A 25,298-nucleotide genomic window follows, 5' to 3' on the forward strand; every position below is an offset into this window, starting at 1 on the left:
GTGGCGGGGCGCCTCGCAGGGCCGCCCCCGCGGCTGTCCGGGCGCGGCGGCGGGAGGCGAGCGGCGGGTGGGGGGAACCTATGGCCCCCCGAAACGGATTCTCCTTCCCTCCCTCCGGCAAAGGCGCGGTGCGGTTGCCGGGTGCCGCCGGGGGGTGCCGGCGCCCTGCGCAGCCTACGGGCCCCGCGGCGCGTTTCTCTGCAAGTGCTTCAGCCGTCCCGGCTTCCAACTCTTCTAGTAAGTGCTCACAAATGCCCGCTCGGATCATCCGTCCTCCCCGAATTAACCAAACCGTGGGAACTGAATGTACACCGTTCCAGTTCCGAATTTCCCTGGGGTTCCCTCTTCCATCACGGGCACTGTGACTAATTACTGTAACTTTAGATGAAGAGATGGCATAATTTTAGATGAGGAGGAGGTGTTGCGGCTGTTAATGATGGCCGGCCGAGCTACAGGGTGTTAAGTTTTCATGCCAACATGACATTGGAAGAGGATGGAAGTTTTTTTGGGAGGAATGGGACAGCCAACTAGAAATACAGCTAAAGAAGATAACTTTTAAAAAGACAGATGTTGCTCTGAAATTAAACAGTCCTGACCACAGTGGACCCACATGTGTACATACCTACGGTGCCTAGAACTTCTACACTTTCTGAGGAAGCACAATAAGCCAGTGGAATTATTCACAGGCCTAGATCTGGCCAAATAGCGGCAGGCTTTCTCTGGTGGCCCAGCGCCAAAGCACCTTCCAACATGGCACTCACCATTCACAGCATCCAGCACAGCTCCCCTTTGCATGTTCTTCATCTTCGGGCATTTTCCTTTCAGGGGCTTGGCCAGTGTTCATAACCCCAAAGTTTGCATTCGGCACACGTCTGTGATCCACATGGGAGATGGGAGTAGCCTTCAACTGCTCATCATCTGGAATCTGCCAAAGAACATAAACGATTTTGATTTCCTAACACAAAGTTGGGCCCCAGAAGGGAGTAGTGCTGGGTGTGCCCCACTCCAAAAGGCAGGGTGCACAGGGGTGCCTGTGGTAAAACTGTACAAGCCATTTGCGTTCTAGCAGGTATTTTCCAATTGCCTGTAGATTCCTCATAATTTTCCCGTTCAGGCTGAACTTCTCTATGGGCAAGATAAGCTTTTTTCGAAAGTGTGAATAAAAATAGATCAAGAATTTCTGAGCAAAAAAGCAAAACAGCATGTTTGCTACGATAAAAGATGTGTTGAAACATTTTGGTTGTTTTTGAACTGTTGTAGTCCCTTTGTTAATATAGTTAAAGTGGAATTAAGCAAGGACACAACCCCTAGGCAACCAATCTGTTTTTGTGTTTCATTCGGAGCTATTCAATGTTATTTAAAAATACTTTTCACATAGAAGTTTATTTTTATTCAACATTGCTTTAAAAAAGAAAAATACACACCCACCCCAATCAGTGTCCTCATGTTCCTCTGACCTGATACATTATGAGTTTTGCTGTTTTGCAGTACCAGCTGAAAGCCACTACTAAGAACTAAGACACTGTTATGCCAAATAATTTACACAGGCAACAGTGCCATGCGGTGATCAGACACCCCACTGCCTTTCTGCATGCTTGCAGGTGGAAGGCAAAGTAGAAACTCTCGTTAGGGCCGCGACTTCAGCCTCAAGAAATACATGTGGTTCCAGAAAACTCAGATGGAGCTACAATACTTGGCATCAGCTGAGGGCCTGCCTCACCGTTGTTACGTATCTATAGGACATAATCCATGAAGGTTTGTATGGGCTGAATTGAGACTCCTAAAAGGTAAACACAAAGCTATTTTTCTCTCCCTCTCTTAACCATTTTTCCTGATAACCCTCAAAATTTCAAGTGAAATCCTGGTGCCTTGCGTTTCTGTAACTTAACTGGCCAGGAGCCTGATCCACAGTTTCCTGAGACAACGTTGGTGTTGATATTATCTCATACGTTTAAAGCTGGGAGCAGTACAGTCCCTTATGTGTCACTATTGTTAGCTACTCCTAGCTTTTTTTTTTTTTTAATCTACTCCAGCTTTTGCAAATAAATTTGGCATACATCAGTTTCGCTAAACTTTTGACTCACAACAAAGGAAGGAAAGATTTTCAATACAAGGAAGCACCATTGTTTTGCATGTAACGTTGGAATTATAGCTGCTTTGAAATATTCATACACTCAAACTCACTGTACAGTTGTTTTTCACCTAATGTGAGCTGTCATTTGTTTATATGCGTGTATGACAGATGCTGAAGCCCTGAATAGGTGTTCCAGATCTCTGTAGACCTTTGATCTGAGTATTGCAACATCTGAGCTGGCTTAATAGTTACTGTTGGGATGTCATCTTTCATTTTAGCCAATTCCTGGAGACAGAAAGCTGCAGGACTGTAGGTTGCCCATTTCACCTTCAAACACTGGGTAAATTCCTATGCAATTAGCCAGATCGCTTCAAGCCGTAGCCCAGCAGGGATTCTCTGTCCCTTGAAAAACAGCATACTGGTAGACTTCAGCCTTCATCTCCCTCAGTCACTTGACCACCTCGATACCAGATGACCTGTCCTGCATAATTTAGCTCCAGACTGAATCAGGAGAATACCGTGCTACAACACTGTTTGATAGAAGCAACTCTGTTTGAAGCAGTTCTCTAAGCAATGGGATCATGAATAAATTCAGTTGAACAAGGGAAACAAACAAACTCACTTTTTAGTCAGGCTGTAGCAGCTGCTGGCTCTTTTCTCTTCTTTTCAACTACTTCTGCCCTTCGTCCCTCCTTTCATCTTCCAGTACCAGCCTTTTGTGGTCATTTCCTCTGCTGATAAGCAGAGTCAGCTCTTTAATAAGTTACCAGCACCTGGAATGATTTACACTAGCACCTCACTCGGACCCGTCTCAGCAACATCCCTGAAAACCTGCTATGCTGCATAAAAATACTTCTTTTCATGCATACTTTTGCACATCCATTCAGCCCCCTGGATTTCCCTTGCAGAAATTTCCATAGAAACGGTGATTTCAACAGCTTTCTGGGATGTCATACTAGATTCAGCCATTAGACACTGCTGTCTTGATTTAGCACTGAGACCAGCTCATTACAGAAGCTGTTAAGTGACATGTCATCAAATCGTAGCATTTAGTAAGTGTCTTCAGAAGACCTACTAAAACTTTTCCTTGTTTGGTTTATTACACTGGAATCTCTTATTAATTGTTGATAGCTTCACAGCAAGACATTGCTGAAATATATGTACTCTCTGTATATGTCATTTTTTCTGAGCTGCCTAGCTACATTTGATAGCACAATAACACAGAGCCTTTCCTTCCTGTCAACGTCGGGAGTGGACGATATAGATATATAAACTGCTTTTGTTCTTAACCATGATGTTTGTACCAACAAATGTTTAAAATATTAATGGAGAAATTTGACTTTCTCATTCCAATGAACCTTGAGTTCTGTAACACAAGTTCAGCATCAGAAAAAACCCAAGAGAACAGCATCTTTCTGTAGTATTCACTCCTCTGTATAAATTTCCCATTCTGCTCCTGATTCTTTTTCAGACACAAAAAATCATAGTGTACTTTTGCTATGCTTTCAGAGGGAACCTGAAATTTTCATTTAAGTAAAACACTAAGTGTATATCAGCAATAATGTCTTTTGAAGTTATTATATAGGTACACTATCATAAGTGAATCATCCCAGCTCACAATCCTTTGTGTGTGACTATATGCAAAAATACACAGACTAGGAATGAGACAAACTCTGCGTGCATATCTACAGATAACCAAGGAGATAACAGTTGTTAAACCCTCTATAGTCTTGGCTGTGAAGAAACTGTGGGCAGCACCAATATCTTCAGGGAACTGGAGTTCACAAACTGGATTTTTCATACAGAATCACAGAATCCCAGGTTGGAAGGGACTTCAGGGATCATCTAGTCCAACCTTTTGTGACTTTCTACTCCAGCTTTCTTAATAAAATAGGCCACATCATTTTGCCACACTTCATCCTGTTTGAACTACAGCATATCTGTTAGAAAAAGAATCACAGAATACTTTGGGTAGGAAGGGACCTCACCCTGCCTCTAATTTAACCTAATGTCACCTTCTAGCACTGCCAAGCTAGATGAAAGGGCCTTCTTAAGGCATTTCTGAACAGAGGTAATGGCAGATTATGATCAAATCACCCTTTAATATTCTCTTTGGAAGTTCAACAGATTGTTATTTTGCTATGTTCTGGAGCTAACACCAGATCTGGGGAGATCATCCCAGGCACAGTTGCTAAAAGCAGGAAAGCAGAAGTACTACAGCATCATCACTCCTGTGTAATATTTTTTTGTTTATCTTTCCAGGGCTCATGCTGTTGATACTATAATTCGGCAAATCTAAGAACCCTCTAAAACCCAATTTGTAGTTTTAGAAAGCAGGAACTTTTTATTGCAGCGCTGGGCGCACAGGGGATCACTCCACCTAGCGTGTGCATCGAGTTGCTCTACTACAGGGGTTATATGCAATCAAAATATACATATTTGTTAGATTTCTAGGAAATTATGATCATATTCATACTATTCTTGGAACTCCTTAATATATGCAAATGTCCTTAACATATGTGCATTTGTGTTCATTGGTGGTCTTCCAGGGTCCTCTGGTGGTTGTCAATAGTCTTCCTCACCGTGTCCACCAGTTGAACTCAGTCTCTGGGCATGCTCAGTTCATTTTTACTGATACTAAACTAGCTTATTCTAGTACATTTCCCTTTTTTAATTTATTCGAGGATACAGTGTCTCCAGACTTCCTTCTATCTAATCACATATAGCAAGTTCTAAGACTATCTTATTTATAAACTATTGCAAGTGTTTCAAAACAGCCATGTTGCTCCAGTTAGAGGGGTCCATGTGTTCTTTTGAAGCCAGCATCAGGTATCACTGGTAGTCCTTTGGACATAGCATCACATGGGGAGCTCCTCTTTGGTAGATATCCCACCCTATCACCTTTGTTATTAACTACTCCCTCAATCCTTTTAACATTTGCAAGTGTCTGTGATGACTGTATGCTTCCTTCAAAAGCACCAACAGAGGTTTAGTAGTATGCAGCCAAGAAATTACCTACCTTGCTGAAAATATGCAATTACAATTCCTCATTTAAAATTTCATTTCGAGACATCCTAAGCTAATGTTTTAGCCAGGGACTGGATGGTCTCTGCATCATTGCACTTCCCTGATTTATGTAATGTGATCAAGTCACATGCCTCACATGTCTGAATGCATCGCCTTTAGTAACCATACTTCATACCTTTTTGATGCAATTGCAAACCAATGTGACAGAATCTATTTTCTGCAAACCCATGTTAATTTGCATTAATTACATTACCTTTCTTTAATTCATTATTGAAGCAGCTCCCGTATCAGTGATTATATTCTTTTGCCTGGCATCCCTGTCAGTCTGAGAGGTCTATAATTACCCAGGTCATCCTACTCAGGGCCAGATCCAGAACAAGACTTCGGAAAATTTTTGGTACCTGACATTTAGAACTGCAATCTAAAAACCCCTCATTCGCAGCAACTTGAGACTGAAAGCACACACGTACTGTCAAAGTTGACTACAAGCTTACAATTTTCCTTCTCTGCATGCCCAGATAGTCCTGAGCACATAGATTTCTAACAAGCACGCAAGCTAAGGCTTACATATGGCTGAGTTGTTGCAGTCAGGTCCCTGTTTTCCACCTGAAAACCTAGTCTTATCAGACATTAAGAATTTCTTGTATTTGCCTAGGATGCTGGAACAATGTGGTGGTTTCACTGGAGCCACAGCATTAAAGATATTTGACATTTATGGCATAGAAGGGATGCAGCTGTACTACACATGGGCAGCTAGTTGCCACGTACCTTGCAACATGTTTAGTGGTTCTGGGACATGCTGGTCAGCAGGGTTACAGCAAATGCCATGCATCCCACAGCCTGCTGCACTGCAACTCCCAGCACAAACACTGATGTTTCTGAAGAGCTCGCAGAAGCATAGCAGCTCTTGCTTGAGTTCCCACAGAAACCTGGAAGAAAGATGCTGATACCACCTGTGAGGCCTGATCCAGGACATTCAGAGCAGGTCTAACACTCAGCAAATCCCTACTAAGGCAGGCAAGGGAACAAGGCAGGGGGATGCGGCTTACCTTTTGTAAAAAGGCCTCCTGACTCCTCGGTGTTCAAAGTTACAGCCTTAATCATACAGCTGAGATGAAAGGCACCCTCCACTCCTTTTACAGTTCTGGCACTGTTCAGAAAGAAACCCAAGATTCATTAGGTCAAAAGGTGTGAGACCAAGAGAAAGCTGATGGCTATAGCTTACTAGTTAAATCATTCACCAAGGGAAGGGGAAGCTTGCAGGTTCTGATCCCTGAAATGTTTGTGCATTACATATGAAACAATAATAATAATTACTGGAGAGGAAAGGCAAAGTTCCCACTTTTTATCACTCTCCAAGGAAATTGTAGGTTTAAAACCCCCATCAGCAGGCTGAGAAAAACATCAGCTATGAGATTATGTGATAAAAGCTCATCCACACACCCACAAAGGAGTCCAGAGAGACAATGGCATGGGGGTAGCCCAAATAATACCTTGCCCGGGCTTCTCCCACACCCATCACAAAAGCCATCAGCCCATCAAAGGTACCTAGGTACCTCGGAGTTAAGTGTTGGCATATCAAGTCATTTAATTGAATTAAGTGCTTTAAAAAAAAGTAATACATAAATACTGGCACAACATTTGCTTTTATCTTCTGGAATGACCCAGTGCTAGAAAAGTTATTTACAAATCAGTATAAATGGTCCAGAGAACTCCTTTGCCAGCAGTTAAACAGTAGACAGTTCAAGAGTTAAAACACGAATTCCTTCAGAGACACTGGGGCTCTCCACAGTGCCCTGGGGAAGAATACCGATGACATGATGGTCTGAAGAGGATCTGTTCCCCGTTTTTTCTCTGTCCCCCACCCCACATAGGAAAATCCTTTCTCTCTCCACTGCTTATGAAATTTATTTTCCAACCACACCTCTAGCCCCAAGAGAGCTGTAACTGGAGCCCTGTGTTTTTCAAACAGTTGATGCACACATTATCTGAATTTCTTTAAAAGGAGGGGCTGCTAAACGGTGGGTCCCAAAGCTGCACATGAGAGAAAAGAACATGGTGTGAAGGAAAGTAAAACAAATGTGCAGAGATGCACTCCTAGCAACAACTCTTACAGTAATAGGACAGTAAATACTCGCCTTTCTGCCTGAAAAAAACTAGACACTGTGCGGAAGTTTGTATTTACAAGATGCAAGTTATTTCTTGCAGTCTTTCCCCAAATATTTAACATCAATGTATCAGGAGCTAGACGAGAATAGAAATTATATTCCACAACAGTGAAAGTGACTTTCAAAAAGCTCACGTGTTCTCACTGAGTTTACATCATGATTTTATGTTTTTAACCATGTGGTTGAGTCCTCCTGTATAACAGCAAATTCAGTAAGTGGTTCACAAACACAAAACAAACTATTTGACTGGATTTGAGCATGACAGAATAGCCTACAGAAGACTAAACTGCGCCAGCATTTTTTAACCCTCAGAGAAAAACCAGTAAGATGGAAGAGCAACCTGACCTGACCTGCCCTGCCAGCAGCTCCAGCAGTGACAAACATACTCAGCTAAGCCAAAGATTTAAGCCTAAACAACAGCTACCTCAGTTGGAACTAAACAGACTTACATTACCCAAAGAGAAGATAAAAAAAGCAGCTAGACTAAGGTGAAGAGGCAGAGTTTTCCAGTGATTTGGAAACGCAGGGAGGTGTTTTAGTACTGTTTTTATCCTCATGTCTAGGTTTACAGTAAATTCAAGAGGGCTCTGGAATAGAGGATTGGAAAGAATCTTCCAAGTCAGGACTACACCATTCATTCTTATCGAGATTGTCTGGGTAACTTCACTGAAGATGGCTGTGTGACAAGCAGTGTGCTAGCTCTTGTTCCACTGCACTATGCCAGGCTCTGCAGGAAGTGCAACGGTATGCTGAAGGAGATCCACCAAAAGACAAGGGGAACAGTGAGGAATGTGGGAGACGTCACATGTCTGGGACAAATAAAACCTCGCCAGAATTTCATCAGGACCTAGGCCAACACTGCCACCTCAGTAACCCTGTCTCAGGTCAAACATAGGGTCCTCTGTTGCAGGCAACCAGATTTCACAATTCCTTCTGTAAGCTGATTAAACTTTGTTTTAAAGCCCATTGTGGTTATCGCCCTGCTAATTTCCTTTTTCTACTATGGCCAGTGAAGATCATTTGGTTTTTGAGAGAGATGAGTAGAAAGCTTAAGGGGGGAAGAGACTACTGCTGCCCATCAAGATGATGCAGATCGGATTATTTCCAGCCTTTATCTTATCTGAACTGTGACTCACTATGCAAACTTTCAGTGAAGGAAGTGTCAATTATGTCAATAGGATAGATGAAAGGAAAAAAATAAACAACTCAAAACCACAAAAAGAATCTGGACAGCAGCCTCAGTTTTGTATAATATAATCACCCAAATTATTTTTCATAAGCAAGTTTGCCTTTCCAAGCACACACATGCCCTCTTACCTCCTCCACATTTCTACCACATACCTCAAAACCAAACCCAGGCCTTCTAACTGAAGTTGGCCTTCACCTCTTCCCTCACTCCTTCCTGCATCTCCTGGTCTCCTACCCTTGTTATCTGTCACCCTCATCCTCACCTAGCACCCCTCTTCAAGCACTGCTGGAGGCATCAGAGCAGGCACATCACCGTGATCATTTTGTCTCAGGAAGTGCCAGCGCCTCATGAGCTTGCTGTTGGGGAGCAGGAGCCAGGCTGCTGCAGAAGGAAAGCTGGGAGCCAAGGGTGGGCACGCAGGCTGCGGGGACAACGCCTTGCCAGCCAGTGCCCAGCCCTGCGGTGAGATGCAGTAGGGTGTGGTTTTGGCCTAGGTGAAGTAGCTGCAACCAGTAATAATGATCTCCTAATATTTTTGGAAGTCCCACATAGCAGTAGATGTATTTTGGATATGAAATTCCAGTTGGTCTCTTCTTCTCTTCCTTTTTTTTTGCTTATACATATGGACATATTTATTTGCATAAATCAAATTAGTGACTTTTTGTAAGGATTTTAGTATATAACATTGTTCAGAGTGAGAGGATATAGAGGAGTGTGACCCGTTTATGTTGAATAATCAGTATATTGCCATTTTGTGAGGGTGGGAAGCTGGTGTTTTAAACATCTATGAGAACTTGGTGCAAGCTAATGCTCTCATTGGGTATTTGTTATCCTTCAGCACCCAAAGAACATTTAAAAAACGAAATAAACCAAAACAAAACCAGACGAACCAACCAACCCCCCTGCCACTCCCTCCTCAAGGCCCATCTCGAGGTGACAGTTAAAACCCGAGGTGCGGGCGGGGCGAGGAGCGCCCAGCCGGCGGCTGACACCGGCATCCAAGAAAACAGAGAGAGGGAGGGAAGGACGGACCGACAGGGAACCGCTACACCCAACCGTCATCCTCTTCTTGCCGCCAAAAGAGGAGGGGGTGGTGCACGCCGAGCCCCGCCCCGCGGAGGCGGGCTGCCTGCCGACCAGCCCCGGGGCCGCCCTGCTAGCAGGCCATGCGCAGCGCCCCTGCGGTGTGGAGTGGAGTGGAGTTGGAGTGGCGTGGCGTGGCGAGCCGGACGGAGGCCGAGGGTGGGCGGGCGGGCGGCCGCCATGTCGCACCGCAAGGGCTCGCTCAGCCCCTACTGCTTCTTCGTGCGCGACCAGCTGCCCGAGCTGCAGCGGCGCGGGCTGCCCGTCACTCGCGTGGTCGACGCCGTCCCCTACTGCTCCGAGGCGTGGGCGGTGAGGGGAAGGGCCTTCTCCCGCCCGCCGCCCCTCGCCCCTCCGGCCTCCCGCGGCAGGCGGGGGAACGGCTTCGGGTTAAGGGAGCTTAATGGCGGGGAGGGTAAGAGAGGAGGCTCGCTGCGTGGTCCTGCTCCAGCCGCGAGTGTGCCGGGGCTGTGGGTTTCCAACAGCTTACCTGCCTCTTGCCGGTGGGGAACCAGCACCCATCAGGTGGATCTGTCTGGTGCCTTGATGCAGGTTGCGTGGGGGACGAAATGTCAGCGTGGCCCTCCTTGGAGGGTAAAGCAGCTGGCTGCTCGGCTGCCGCGCGTTTAGCAGTGCAGGCAGGCCTGTTGAGCGGCCACAGATGGCTCCAGCCAAAAAGCCCGAGCTATGCCGTTCTCCCTTCGGCTGCGGTGGGGGAGCTCTGGCTTGTGTGTGGTGGGTAGCAGCATCCCTGGCTGGCAAGAGTAGTTTTGGAAGACCTCATGTTTGTGGCGGGGTAGTGCTTGTTTGCCCTCGTCTGAAGGCACCCCCAAGAGCACGTGCTCACTAGGGGTTTCGACCCTAAGCTTATGGCTTTGTGAGGGAGGAAGCTGCTGGAAATGTTTGAGTCAATGTTAGCAGCTGGCAGTTCTTGCCAAGCATTGATAATGTCCTTTGGAGATGCACAATTAATTTCTTACATGGAGTTTGTTGGTTTGTGGGACTACTAGAAGGAAGCAGTAAAAGCCTTTTTTAACAATTTGCTTTCCTTCAAGTTGCTGACTAAGGAAGAAAAGATGGCATATACAGAGAAGGCTCGCAAGTGCAAAGAAAAGAAGTGCTCTCAGAAGACAGTGAAAGAGGTAAATGCTGAGAAAGGAACACCCTTCAGTATAGCTAAATAAGAGGGAGTAAGTGGTGTTAGGGTTTGGTCAGCTATGACGCTGTGGAATATCACCTGCTCTCCATAGCCTCCAGCCTCTGGAGGTGATGGCTGCTGTAGTAGTCCATACCGTTTTGATGGTTATGCAGGAAATCATTCTGGCTTCAACTGAAAGTGAGAATACTCTTACACTATTTTAAACCAGCACAGCTTGTTCCTTTGGGCTCTTTTACTGAGTAAAATCAAATTCTTTAATATCTTAGTTTTATGCTTAACAATATTTTGCAGTGACTGGCAATTTTTTTTATTCATTTAAAATACTGTAAATTGATATGACTTCTGGTCATTGGTTCAGATTGCTTTTTCTTCCTGGATGTCCTTAATTTAGGTGGTTCTTGTCTGACAGCCTGAAACCACATCTTACATGCAGCTGATGTGGCGTTCTGGAGAGGCAGTGTGGTAGACCAGGTCAATGGAAGTGTTGCAACCTACTCACAAAACCAATTATTATACCTTACCATTATTTTTAGATTGATTTGATTATGAAGAGAATAATAATGCTATGGTGGAGGACAAAATCCTCTGATGTAGAAGTAAGCAGTTATGTTAAACTGGATGTGGTTGTGGTCAGAAATAGTGCTAAAGAGATCCCTTCTACTATTTACTGTCTTGAAAAGGTGTGTGTGTCTTCCCCCCCCATCCCCCTTCTGTCTGTCTCCCTCCCTTCCTCTCTCAGCAGTTCCCTGAAGCATAGTTTGCTTGGGAGTTTGAATTATGTGAGATGTCAGAAAGCTTATTATATTCCAGTCTCAGTTGGCAGTGTAAAAACCTGTGTGTCAAAGCAAAGAGCCTGACTGAGTAAATGGATAATACTGCATTTACTTCTTTATCCCATATTACTAGATATTGACTATGAACTACAAATTACTGGTGAGGGTAAATTTTAGGATTTTAAAATGCTTACATGATGTTAGAGAAAATGACAGGATGATCGTAGTTTGGAGTAGCTAGTAAATCTGGATTAGCTAATTTAGTCAATCTAGACCAGTAGGGAGATGTTAGGCAATGTTTTCTGGTTTGGGGGGCCTACCTCTATGGGAAAGAGCTGTTTAAAATATGATCATCATTATGTTGCTTAGCAGGATAGGGGTATGTTTTTAATGAAGCCCCGTTTTCATATACAATGGAGAGCTACATGAAATGACAACTAAGTCATAAATGGAGGCTTCTGTATTTCCTTCCACAAGTGGCAGCATTTAGAAAGCTGTAAACAGGAAAAGGAATAATTGCTTTACCAAAATAAAGAACATCATCCTTTTTGCCTGTGCGTGGAAATAGGGAAGCATGTATGTATGAGATTATATGTGATTTCAATTTATTGATCACACCCCTGTACACAGACAGCCCCCATGGTTCTTTTGTGTAGTTAAAGTCTTGGTCATCTTCTGGAGATGACCTAAGCTTACTTGGAATGGGATTAATTCCTCATTTTATTTTAAATAATTCACACTGATAATCAATGACCTTTGGCTAAGATGGTCATCTGGAATTAGTGTACCTGGATGCGGATGTTATTCCCAATTTGGGTCTTGAGTGACTGAATTCTGTGAGCCTGCCAGGTTTCTCTTCCTGTCATCTTAAAAGCTTATTTCTCATGCATGGATTTGCAGTGCTTAAAGGGCATATGCGCCCTCTTACTTGCTTTGTGCCAGATCAATCTGATGACTTCCTTGAGGCTTATCAGCTTTTCATGAATTGCATTCCTAGTCAAAGGCAACTAATGCATGAGTCTTCCCAGTCTGCAAGTACCGAGGCACTTGTATATACACTGCAGACTTGTTCCACCTAACCATAACTATTAGTGGATGTCGTATATTCCTTTAATAGGAGGAGTTGAAGGACTTTATTGAGGGCTCGTAGGCTCTTCTGATCTTTTTAACTTTCTCATTTTTTCCAGACATGGAATGTGGCTCATTCGAATCCTGCTTGTCTGACCACAAAGATGCCCAGTGCTCCTTCTCTTCCAGATGCCTCTGCTATGTCTTGGAAGAATGATCAGGGTATAGTAATCATAAAACTGTTGATCCTGGTAGAGGAAAGCTTGTCCTTTATAGATGTTCTCAATGTTACCTGTACAAAGCTGTTTACGTTTTGCTAATAGCCATCTGTGTCAACTCTCTTTGTTTTAAACTCATGGTCTACTGCTGTAAAAAGGTCTTTTGTAGTATAGAGGAAAGTCAGTGCAAATGTGTCCCACCCCAGTCCCCCTCCCCCCAGATATTTTTATCCTCTGCTTTTTAGCTTGATGGGAATATAGCCGCTAATAGTTTCTTTACAATTATTTCAAGGTTTTAAAAAGAAAATTAACTCTTCAACTCCTACGTTTATGATTTACAAGGTCTGATCCAAGTTCAGCATAAAAGAACACTTGAACCAATTTTAAAGGGTGAAGAGTTGTTAGATATCAAAATTCAAATTTTGTGTGGTAGAGCTGTTAAATAAAACTATGACCTGGCCTCTTTGGGAGAACAAAAGAGGGGATATGTACTTTGTCAGTGCTTTCATAACATCCTGGCTTCCTTATTGAAAGAACTCTTGAAAACTAAACCTGTACCCCCTGTTCAAATGGATGTTTTGATTAGAATTGGGTAATGAACACATCTGTAATCTTGTCCTCATGAATACTACCTTATTCTGAAAAAATATAAATGGTAGTGCTTATAAGGTAAGTCAAGCAGCCAGTTAATATAAGCTGTATCTGCTGTGTGGTTAAGTTTCAGTTCAAGCCTTTTACCTAACAAGTCTCTTGAACTATTTTCATGTTGTCATGGTTATGGAGGGGCAGGAAAGAATAGCTCCATAAAAAGTATAATTCCTGGTAGCGTCCTCCCTGCCAGAGGTCATGCTTTCCAGTCATTGTGATGCAAATTTGATCAGGTTGATCATGGTGGCTTGAGCTGACACAATCGATCTTTAAACTGAATGAGACGGATAATGGTAAGGGATAACTGAGATGCATTTTATGATGCTGCTCCTTAAATTTCTCAGGAAAAGTCCTGTATGGTTCCCTGTAGCTATATCCATTTTTTCATGAGGAAACCAATTCAAACTTGTGTAGGAGAGGTATCTTTCCTATGACCCTGCAGTTTGTAGTGTTTAAGACTCATGTAAGAAAGGACCAGCATTCAGGCTTAGGACAACTGGTGTTAAATGCCATAAAGTCTGGCGTACAGCATCATTTCTATGTAAAAACAGTTATTCATCTCTATTTAGTAGAACAAGTAGGGTTTTTTGATTAACTTAAGGGTAAGGATTAAATAGCTACCTTAAACTTCAGTGAGAACATTATGTGACATTCATGAAGAGAAGGATTAAGGTGTATAGTGAAATACTTTTCATAGTTGGATACTTTTTAAATTAGGAAACGATAAATTCATTTCTTAACATTTGCCTTGGGTATTCTTGCTGCCTTCTTTGGGAGCTCATTGAGCAGAGGAGAAGCAATCCTTTTAATTAGCAGACTTCTCATCTCCTTATACCCCAGAAGATTATTACCAGCTCATTTAACTTGTGTGTTAACTTACTGAATTGAGCTTGAGGCTGCTTTGCAGTTACTGATTTTTCTTCTAACCTTATTTTCCTAAAGGGTGAAGGGACCTATCATAAAAAATAATAGTAGTTCCTGTTGGATTCCAGGCCTCTCAACATTCTTGTGGGTTGATATTTATTTTTTAAATTACTTTTATTTTGGGGTGCTTTTGCCCTGATTTCTACACACAGTAGCATCTATAGAAGGTGTACCAGGACTACTGATATGCCTGACTCTTGCATAACTATTAGTTACCTTGTCATCTCAGGTACAGAGCAAGATCTGTGTGTTTTACTTGGTCATTACCCTACTTTACTCACTCATATGATAAAGCACACTGAAGCTTTTAGTGGAGGAGGTGAGGCCAGGACGGCTTGCTGTAACCTGTGGTGGCTCTTCTGAAAATGTTTGGGTTTGTTTGTTTTTTCTTTCAGCTGTGGTTGTAGACATCTTCTACTTCCTGAACATTTACAGCCATGGCAGACTGCCATCCCACTGTGAACAGCGCTTCCTTCCTTGTGAGATTGGGTGTGTCAAGTACTCCCTACAGGATGGCATAATAGCTGATTTCCATCACTTCATAGATCCAGGTGAGCTCCAAGGAAGGGAGACAAGAAGTAGTTCATCCTGCTTTGGGGTGAGAGGGAGGCTTTCTAGCATCACTTACCGCTGCCCAGGTTAGATTTCTGGTATTGAGACAGGTTTATTCCTTTGACTATAAGTGGTTGGACTTCTTAAAATATCGGAGCAGTGCTGATTGTTTCTGAAGAGATGGACTTTAGTGTCAGAACTGCATGAAGCTTCTAAGAGGGTAGAATAAATCCAGGGGGACCTTCAGATGTTTATGCTTTATATTTCATGCCAATGAACGTTGGTCTCGATTGCACCTAAACACCCACACACTACACAATATACTTTGTTTTTTGAGGTGCGTATAACTGAAAATAACTTTTTCAAAAATAGTTGTGGCACTTGTACAAGGCCACAAGGGAAGGTGAAGTTGTTCCTTTCTGTACATGAAATTATGGTGTATAGTTGAGAATTAAGGATCTGTCACTGTGGATGTTGGATGATGACTGTTCTTTTTCTCCCGTTTCCCCTGCTCTTCTGCAGAAGTACCACCACGTGGTTTTCGGTACCACTGCCAGGCTGCTAGTGAGTATCAATGGAGAAAAAGAATGCTATACAAAGGTGTACAGTTTTAGACTCAGCTATCTGATCTGTATCCAAATGTATTGTAAGTCTACAGTTTCCCCTTCTGGGAACTTGTCAAGTTTTGCAGAGAAGGGAATGGCAGAGCAGCTTGTCACAGTCACCTTTTATATGTTTCTTGTACCCACAAACAGCAGAGCATTTCTCCCAAAATGGTTTTGTCAATGGCAGAGTTATTTGTATTCTGTCTTCCTATTTTAATTCAGTAATAACTGCAGTATGTTCTTCTTAAACAGGACAACTTTATATGGCATTAAATGCTTTCAGGCCTATCTGAGCAGAGTGTCCTTCCCTTGATAGTCCTTTTGTCTATCTTCAGCATGAATGCTAATTCATAATAGGGTAACTCAAAGATACTAGTTTGTATTTAAGAGTTGTGTTTTGCAGCTTTATGTATTAAAAAAGTTAAAGTATTTATACCATTGTTGTGTCTGGCTTGGCCTGCCTTGTCTCCTTTGTGACTTTTAAGTTGTGTTTATAGATTCCAGTTTGTTTCTCTTGGGACACTTCCTCCTGTTGTGTACAGAGGGAACAAACTTGGCCCATATTTTCCTATGGCAAATACTTAGATAAGGGCCTTTTTAAAAGGGGAAAGTGTGTGCATTTTTGCTCGCAGTCCAGACCCGCCAGTCTTCTGCCAACGGGAGCAAGCTTTTGATAACTTAATCACAGACACTGCCTGTAAAGAAGAGGAGAGGTGTGTGTTAGTGGGTATACATATATGTATATAAAAAGATACAAAGGAGAGGGGAGCTGTATCATTTAAGGAAGCAGAACTTCTCATAACTCTTTTTTTCTGCCCCCCCTTCATTAGGTGATGCCACTCATAAGATTCCTATAACTGGATTTCATCTTTCACGTACTTGTTACGCAGTTGTCTTAAGGGAACTTCTTGATTTTGCCCAGCCAACCAGAGGTGTTCGGCCTCACTTTTACTGCAGGGTATGGTCAACATCAAAGTAAGATGTCCTAAATCAAAACCTCTAACTGCACTTCTGTTGGATGACTAAGGAGATATACTTTGCTCTAAAACCTAATCATTGTGCAAGTGAGTGGGAAAAGCATGCTATTTCCAAAGGTTCCCAGTTCTGTGCAGGAAGAAATGGCCCCTAGAAGCTAACATTTTTATAAAGCAGAGACCTAATTTTCTGCCTTCTTATTTTCAGCCTGCACTTCTGGCTCTAGTCTACTGATGAATGTTTTGCTTGGTCTCTGACATTGTTTTGACTTAGGTTAAGGGCTTTTAAGATTGACTTAAATTGATTGTGCTGAGTAATAGTTACATAATCCTGCTTTTCTAAGAGATGTTTTTACATTTTTGATGCTTTCCTATGAGAATACTGTACATATTAATTTTTGCTCAAGTTTCATTTGCCAATGAGCAAAATGAAGCATTAGGATTCAGAGTATTTAAGCTTTATGACATCTGTATTACATTTTGATTCCATTCAAGCCTATTGTTAGTCCTTAAAAAGGTGGGGAAGGTCAAGTTCTTGGGCTCAACCTGTAAATATAGGGCTCTGAAGAAATATACATGAAAAAAATCTCAGAGCACTTAATGGGGATATTTGTAGTATGAGTTAACCTTTAACCCCGAACATTAGCCCAGAATTTCTCCTGGGGTTTGGTTGGAAAGCCTTCATGGCATTTGGTTCCTCTTCAAGATAAATTTCAGGAAGAGTGTACATTCAGTCCCACAAACATTGAATTTTATTTTGGAGGTGACTATTTTCAGATGTAGCCAGAAGTCTTGCAGATGTCAGAATTATATACTGTACTGTTTTGATGTGACTGAAATTTTCTTTCCTCTAGTCTAATGACAGATTCCGAATTAACTGGTGTCTCAATCGAATGGCTAGCGTAACAGGTGGGAAATGGATAATTTTTTGGCCTCCCCCCACCACCCCCCAAGAAAGAAGGGTTATGTAATCATGGACAGCTGTATTTGTCTAAAAATCTTCGGGTCTCAAAGGTTTCATAAAAGCTGGTACTGATAGCTAGAACTACTTTGCATGCTTCTCCCTCTTCTTTTTCTGCCCATCGGTGACAGTAAAACAGCAGCATGATCAGCTAACTGGCTAATGAGCACACCCATAGAGTAACATACACTGTTTCTTGCTCAGCCAGTGAGAGGAGCACTAGAGGCAGTGAGACGACTGTGAAGGTGAGCATGTGGTAACACATGGGAAAACTAACAGCTTCTGAGGTGAGGTGGCCCGCAAGTAGGGTACAGAATTACTGAGCGTGAGAAAATTATGGGAATATAGGATGATCCACTTTGCTAGGAAGCCAGGTTTTATTAAAATCATTGGTGGAATGACTTGTTAAGGTTTACAGGAGCTTTGATGCTCTGGTAAGAGGCTGGGCAATGAACAGGGACCGACTGAGAAGTGAGCTGAGCAGAATACTCACTGACTCTTTGTTCTCCTGACCTGGGTTTACTCTGAGCTATAGGTATTGAGAGCCATCTGGATCTTCTTGCAGTAGAAGACCTGGTAATACAACTGTACCAGAAGAAATTCCAAAAGGAGCCATCCAAGACTTGGGTGTGTAGAGAACTGGATGTCTTCCTGTGGGATTTCTCCAGTAATACCAGGTATGTTGGATTCTTCTTTGTGGAAACATTTATTAGCCTGATGTGTCTTGGTGCCCTACATACAGCTTGTATGCTGCTAGGCTAGAATATTCTGCAAGCCTCCTAATCAGAAATGCTTCTTGTCACATCATAAGTACAACTGGAAATGAAAAATACTTTCCCAAAAGAAGTGTAAAGATAGATGGCTTTTTCATGCTAAGTCGGAGGCCTAATTTAAAGGATGGGGTAAAAAAATGGGAATAAAACATATTGTGGTATTTAACTGGAAATCATGGAAGTGAGAAGATTCAGGCTGTCTTAGAAGTATAATTTGGATGGGACCTGGCTGTTGCTATACATCAAATGCCTTGTGCTGCTACTGTGAGGAGGGACAGGTATGTTTGCTAGTGGTATAAATCAAGTTCTCAAGCATAGCGTTAAGCTAGATCCTATATTTTTTCTTCTGGAATGAATGTTCCTTATTACACATCTGGAATCCTATGTACTTTGTAGGATTTTTTCCCTTTTTTCTTTTTTTCCCCTGTGCGTCTTGAACAGTAAAGATTTTCTTGCTTTCAGATTCTTCTGTGTTTGTACAGCGAAGTGGTATGTAGCTTGTGGTGTTGCAGGGGAATACTTAGTGCTGACACAATTAACTTAGAAATATACCTCAACTTCTCTTCTGCTGCTGTTTTAAGTAAGAACCAATAATTTGATCTTAAATTTTAGTAGATTTTTTTTTAAAAAAGTCTGCTTACAGTATAGGTTTTAAGATCCATTAGGATAATCAGTGTCATTTTATCTTTTTATAGTCAGGCAGTTTCCCGTTTCCATGCGTATCTTCACACTAAAGGAAGACCTTAATGAGAATGGAAAAATGTACTTTAAAACACATTTAGAGAGGAAAGTGGGAATGCTTATACTAAGAGGACCTATTTCACTTTAATGGGAAGCTTAAAATTGTTACCTTTAAATTCCATTTGTCTGTTAGGATTCTCGTTTCTGCCTTCTCCCCACCTCAGTATGAAGCAGGTTGCCTGTTAAGCATGCCTCTTAACTCTGCAAAAACCACTTAGAGCTTAGTTATTGAATGCTGATCTTCTGTGAAATTTTAAAGGTACTATTTCGTCACTGAGACAAAAAGATAACATCTTTAATATTTGTTCCTGTTCCTTCTGACCAGACCAACTATTCATGTTGATTAACAATGTAGATGCTTCTGAAATAAGCCTGAACTTCTCTTCACATAGGTGCAAGTGGCATGAAGAGAATGACATACTCTGCTGTGCTTTAGCATCCTGTAAGAAAATTGCGTGAGTATTGCTAAGGAATTGTCTCCAGTATGATTACTTTTTATTTTGTGATAGACACATGGTTTTGGCTCTGGCTTGGAGCACTCTAGTTCTAGATCTTGAGTTTTATTTGATCCCTCCACCCCCAAGGTTTTGTTCTATTTGTAACTTTCATTGTTGTTTGTATGGCTTAGCAGTATGCTGTAAGTCTTGGCACTTGGATGTAATGTAATTTCTGTGACAGTATTGTCCATCAGTCTGTAGTCGTTCTTTCACTGCTTCCACTTGCTATTGGAAAGTTGAGAGAAGTGTTAAGTACATTAGAATTCACTGGTTTTCTTCAGAGGTTTAGTGTACCTGTATTTGGTGAGAAATTCTCAGTATGTTCTAGTACATCTCTACTTTGGAAACTTTTATACTGCATTGCATACAATGTAGAAACAAAGTTCTGTAATCTTTTTGTTGTGGGGAAAGGGAAAGTAAATAGTTGAAAAACAAGGAAATGCCATTTAAGATCTCTCTCAGTAGTAGTAGTAGCACTTTGAGAGAGATAATAATGAATAGTCTTTCATTTAGAAAACTCTTGTTATGTACTGTTATGCCTTGCAAAAAAAAAAAGTTACTTTTCACAATTCTAAGTGGCTGCATTTGATTGTAGTGTGGGGAAGCAGTTGTTTTAATTTCATGTGTAGTTGTAGAATAGGCTGGTGGTCTTGGAAGGCTAACTACTTAGCTGCTGTAATAATGTCCTTCTGCACTCTGTCATCTGCTTAGTGCCTATCAGTCTGTGGTTGCTTTTGTTTGCCAGTTGAAGAAATAAAAATGCTGTGCTTCCATACATAAGCATTACAGCCCTCTTAGCCAAACTTTTCTTGTTTTCTTTTTGGTTGTTTTTTTTTTTTCCTTCGGTCAAGTTATTGTATCAGCAAATCTTTAGCTAATGTCTATGGAGTCTCACTGACAGCAGCTCACCTACCTCTTCAAGACTTTAATTATGGTGAAAGCATGAATACCAAGATGGTGATACTGGATGCTGGGCGTTTTCAGGTCAGATTCTTTAAACTGGTATCCTGTGTTAGTTTCTCGTGAACTCAAGTGTTCAAACTTGCTCATTTCGGATTAGCTATTTTCTCTTTGGATGCTGTCTTTGTGACACATATTGGGCAGACTGATGAAAGAAAAATAACCACTAGCTGGGTCATTTCTTGTGATTTTTGACTGTAATTTGTCAGTTTCGTGGATAGTTGTGTATACTGCATTTTAGAAGACATAGTATTTTGAATATTTATTTCTTTATACAGAAAATGAAGGCTGAGAGTTCTGGATGTGACAGACGTTGCACTTCTCCAAGTCAGGATCAAGAGTTTGTCCCTTCTAATTGTGAGTCTGAAACTTAAACGTTTGCAAGGGGAAAGAGGTATTTAAACTTAATCCAGTTGCTGCTCTTTCACATTTCTGGGCTTACATGTTGCCTGTCAGTGGCAACTTAAACTTAAACAACTCGGCATGAGCTGCACCTTTTCCTGCATATGGATTTACTGAATTTCTGAAGATATAAAGAGCTGCCCTTTTCTTACTGGACACAATGTTGTGGTCAAACGATCTCTCAAAATCTAGTTTTTCTTATAAATGTTGCTCTCTGATTTATACCCCCTTATTTTTCTGCTGTATGAAGTCTGTTCTCATATGCTTAGGTGTTTGAGGCAGGGCCATCTTTAAAATACTCTCCTTGCTCTTAAGTCATTATATGTGCAGCCTCAGCTGGTACTTGTTGAAGGTGTTCTGTTACAACTCAGGTCATAAAGACTGCTCATTTAAAGTCTTCGTTTTGGAGATGAAACTTTTTTAATAGAAGGCATGTGAGCTCAGTTCATCTGGGCAGTTCATGGCTAATCTTCAGAGGAACAGAATCAAGTTTATAAGACACATAACTGTAAGAATTCTGAGTTTGCAGCTTAATTTCTTGCGTATAAAATACATGCTGAATTAAACTCCAAAACTGTTCCAGTTATAATTTAGGAGATCTTACGGTCTTCATGTTTATTGTAGAGGACACAACCCCTGTCTCTGGCTTCTTGTATTAGTGCTATTGAATGGGTTCAGCTCCACAGCATATGAAGAACAATTCCATTAATTAATTTTTGCAAGCTTTAAAGGGTGATTTGATTTGCAAACTGTGTTTAATTTCATAGGTGATTCTCCATGTGGTGTGAAGACTTCCCTTTATGGAACAAGTACCATGCGAGGAAGAGGAATCACTCGATTGCTGAAAAGTGCGTCTGATCTATCCAAGTCTTTCAGTAATTGAAAATCTTTTTTACATCCAGGACAGCTGTAAATTCTGATTCCCCCCCCTTGTTTCCCGGCAGTTTCTCCAGACTGCAGTTTTTCATCTGATATGCAACCCTTGGCAGTTCAAGTTCTTGTTAGAAGGATAAAACTATTGGCTGGATGTAAAGACAACTAAAATCTTGTTTATTATCTACAGGAAGACTTATTTTGAAGGGACCTGACAGTTGGATCCTCTCTTTAAAAATACATGCCATACTAGTTCTGTTTTTTAATGGATGGAGTGCAAATTCAAGATCGATTAGTCAATATCATTGGATTAGAAGAATTCTTTAGTGGCGAATGTGACTTTGAACAAATGCTTTATTTCTTCTTTAATAACCTTCTTCCCCTCTTCTGCATGTGGAAGATAGAATTTCAGTGCATAACAGTCTCTCCCCAAAGAATGATGGGGGAGAGCATTGGAGGTATGAAGGGCTGCACTAGGGGAATTAAAGGTCTAACAGTCTTGAAGGTTTGTGCATAATCTATCAGTTCCAGCCATGAAGAATTTGAATGGTCATTCAATGCAAAAAAGCAGGCTTTCTATGTCTTGGAAGAAATGTGGTGGCAAATTTATCCATCTGTTAATGTTCTTTTAGAGGCACAGACTATACACATCACGAACAAGTACAGGATAGATATTGTTTTTTGTTCCTTTGCATCAGTTTTCTGTTTTAAAAAAAATGCATGTCCCTCCCTCAAACTTAAAGACTGGTGAGGAGTGTAGGTGTTACGGGTTGGTTGTGTTTTGTTGTTTGTTTGTTTGGGTTTTTTTGAAAGGAATATAAAATTCTGATATATTAATCTGCAGTTATAATTTTACAAGTTTAGTCAGGCTGGGTAGATACCAGTCATAATTATTTGAGGGCACATAAAAACTCTGATGTATCACTAGGAAGTTCGATGTTCCATTTTATGGAGGTTCAAGTCTTGGACTAGTCCCCAAAAACCTCATTCTTAGTCCATGTGTCTTTAAGCAACTGATTGTCAGAAACGAGAGCTTATTTTTTTGAGTTGTTTCTACATTTTTGTTGCAACAGAGGTCTGGTTGTGACTATTTCCATAGCAACTAACTGTGAGAAGATATTTCTTTTGTTCCTTGTAGGAACTGAAATTCAAAATTAGGTAGTTCATTCTTCTGAATAATAGGGGAAAAAAAAAACAAAACCAAAACCAACCAAACCTAACAAAACCCCAAACCCAACCAAAAGAAGAGGTCAGCACATTTATGAATAGGCTCGAGCACACTGACCAGTATGTCAAAAAAGGCCAATTGCTGGTTTAGTTTGAGACCTGTTGCAGTTGCTGTACGGCCAGTTGAGGCCCTTCTTCCAGTACTGCAGGATCACTGAACCATTTTGATGCCTCTCAACTAACAGTTTGCTTGTGTCACTGAATTTTCTTGAATTATTCTGTATTTCCTTCCCCTGAGGCTGTTGTTCTACCTGCTAAATTTCACCAGATAAAGGGACAACAAACCTCTAAGACTGAGTTTACCAGCAAAACATCTGGGAATGTTGTAAGAGTTAAGAGTGTCTACTAGTAGTGGTAAAGGCTTCTCTGCATTGGAGAAGAGTTGTTTTGAGTTTTAAGTTTCTTAACTGACAGCCATTGCTGCATTGCCGTTTTGAAACGCACAGAACAGTAATCTTTGAATTATTTTCAGAGGTCAGTGTTGCAATAAAAGTTTCATGTTTCAGTTCTTCTTCAGAAGAGAATTCATTATTATTTATGCAGTATCAGTGTAAGTACACAAACCTAAGAGCAGTTGTTACTGTGCTTAAGGTATTATATATCTTCAAGACTGAGATAAGGAATTGAGCAGAAATGGCACTTGCACTGCTTCTTGTAAGGCTTGACCTCCAGTGGTTCAGGTGGTTCCTGCTATAGTAATTCCTATAATATGCAACTCAAATCCCAGGTTGCAACAATTTAAAGATATATATATATTTCCATTCCAGTCTCCGTGCTGGTCCCTCTGGGCCAGACCATGAGGTCTCACATTGCAATGAACTCCTCCCCTTGCCCCTGTTCCCCCTTGGATTTATCCACAGACTGCAGTCCCGTAGGGGTGTACCTGCTCCAAGTGGAGCCTTATCTGTGAGCCACAGTCTCTCTGCGAGTATACATGCTTCAGCATGGACTTATCCATAGCCACAGTTGCTTTGAGGTACGCCTTATCTGTGGGCCACAATGCCTTCAGAGGTACACCTGCTCCAGCATGGCCTTACCCACAGCAACAGTCCCTTCAGGAGCTAACCTTCTTCAACATGGCTTTGCCCATGGCTGCAGTCCCTTCAGGGCTGTACCTGCTCTGTTGTGGGCTGATCCATGGCCACACACTTTGAGGTGCTCCAGGGTGACCTCTTGCACAGCCACTGATGCTTCAAGGTGTACCTGCTGAGCATGGACTTACCCTTGGGCCAAAATCGCTTTGGAGGTGTGCCTGCTGTGGCACAAACAAAGCCACAGACACTTTGAGTTGTACCTGCTCTGGCATGGGCTTATCCATGGCCACAGATGCTTCGGGGTTTCCTGCTCCCACATGGACTCACCCACAGGCCACAGTCCCTTTGACTTGAGTTCACACTGGAGTTCCAGCCTGTCCAGCACAGCAGCATAGAAACAGCAGCAGGGCCCTGGCCATCTGCCAGCCCAGGCACATGGCCGTGGCTGTTATCAGAATGTTCCCAGGCAATGCAGGGTAAGGTGATCAGCAGTACAGCAAGCAGCAAAAGCAAAAAGCAGCCACTAACAAGCGCTAAACTCTAATTACAGTGATACCTGCCAATTGAAAGCTAAACATCAATAACAGCAATAAATTCCATCTAGCACGTTCCAATCAAACCTGTCATTATCTTGAACCCTTTGAGCCCCAAGTTGGGTGACAAAAAGGACTCTCATGTTTTAACCCCAGCTGGCAACTAAGCACTATGCAGCTGCTCACTTGCTTCTCCCTGCCCCCCCCCCCACCAGTGGGATGAGGGAGAGAAGGGGAAGAGTAAAAGAAAACCCATGGGTTGAGATAGACAGTTTAGTAGGTAAAGCAAAAGCTGCACATGTGAGCAAAGCAAACCAAGGAATTCATTCCCTACTTCCCATGGGCAGGCAGGTGTTCAGCCATCTCCAGGACAGCTGGGCTCTGTCACAGGTAACAGTTACTTAGGAAGACAAATGCCATCACTCCGAACATCCCCCCTTCCTTCTGCTTCCCCCAACACATACCTAGGGTGAGGTCGATGCTGAGTTACGCTCAAATAGAAAACTTGCTTCCATTTCAGGGACTCTGGGTCATGAGCTGTCACAGTCAGATGGCATTGTGCTGAGGGTCAGATTTTTCTGAATAAAAATTTATGTGGGGTGAATGAAAAACCTATTCAAGGAAGCCCTGTCTGGATTTCCTTGCAAAATAGCTGTAGTTTTCAGTTCCTGATACCTTTTTAAAAACCTGCATAATTAATACAGAGGGACTGTGCTTTTTTGACCTGTTGAATTTAAAAGTGCTAATCCTTTCCCCTAGCAAGAGTTTCAAACCCTCCCCGAAATTAAGTGACTCAAGTATATGTGTGAAACAGATTTTAATTTCTGGTTGATGG

General features: G+C 42.0%; 2 protein-coding genes across 4 annotated transcripts in view; one reads left to right on the forward strand and one right to left on the reverse strand.

Moving 5' to 3' along the window:
• Positions 1 to 2,786, reverse strand: part of ILDR2 (immunoglobulin like domain containing receptor 2) — a 38,538-nt gene extending 35,752 nt beyond the window's left edge. The window contains exons 1-2 of one of the 2 annotated variants that reach the window (XM_075102974.1): positions 2,697 to 2,786; positions 762 to 925 (exon numbers count right to left, since the gene is read on the reverse strand). In XM_075102974.1, the coding sequence (XP_074959075.1) occupies positions 762 to 804 (43 nt within the window). In that variant the 5' untranslated portion in view covers positions 805 to 925; positions 2,697 to 2,786. Of the gene's footprint in view, positions 1 to 761; positions 926 to 2,696 lie in introns of those variants that run through there. The other variant, XM_075102953.1, reaches the window with a different exon arrangement.
• Positions 2,787 to 9,587: 6,801 nt separating this feature from the next.
• Positions 9,588 to 23,408, forward strand: MAEL (maelstrom spermatogenic transposon silencer). 2 transcript variants are annotated; one of them, XM_075103024.1, is made up of 12 exons: positions 9,588 to 9,642; positions 10,597 to 10,683; positions 12,661 to 12,763; positions 14,727 to 14,882; positions 15,406 to 15,447; positions 16,319 to 16,446; positions 17,317 to 17,371; positions 17,959 to 18,100; positions 19,330 to 19,392; positions 20,286 to 20,418; positions 20,673 to 20,751; positions 21,564 to 23,408. In XM_075103024.1, the coding sequence occupies exons 1-12, from the start codon at positions 9,625 to 9,627 to the stop codon at positions 21,677 to 21,679; spliced, it is 1,122 nt and encodes a 373-aa protein (XP_074959125.1). In that variant the 5' UTR covers positions 9,588 to 9,624; the 3' UTR covers positions 21,680 to 23,408. The 2 variants fall into 2 exon arrangements, with proteins under 2 accessions (XP_074959125.1, XP_074959120.1); XM_075103019.1 differs by having other exon boundaries at positions 9,640 to 9,853.
• Positions 23,409 to 25,298: the final 1,890 nt, after the last annotated feature.

Source organism: Phalacrocorax aristotelis, chromosome 1 (assembly GCF_949628215.1).
Source record: "Phalacrocorax aristotelis chromosome 1, bGulAri2.1, whole genome shotgun sequence".
NCBI classification, from domain to species: domain Eukaryota; kingdom Metazoa; phylum Chordata; class Aves; order Suliformes; family Phalacrocoracidae; genus Phalacrocorax; species Phalacrocorax aristotelis.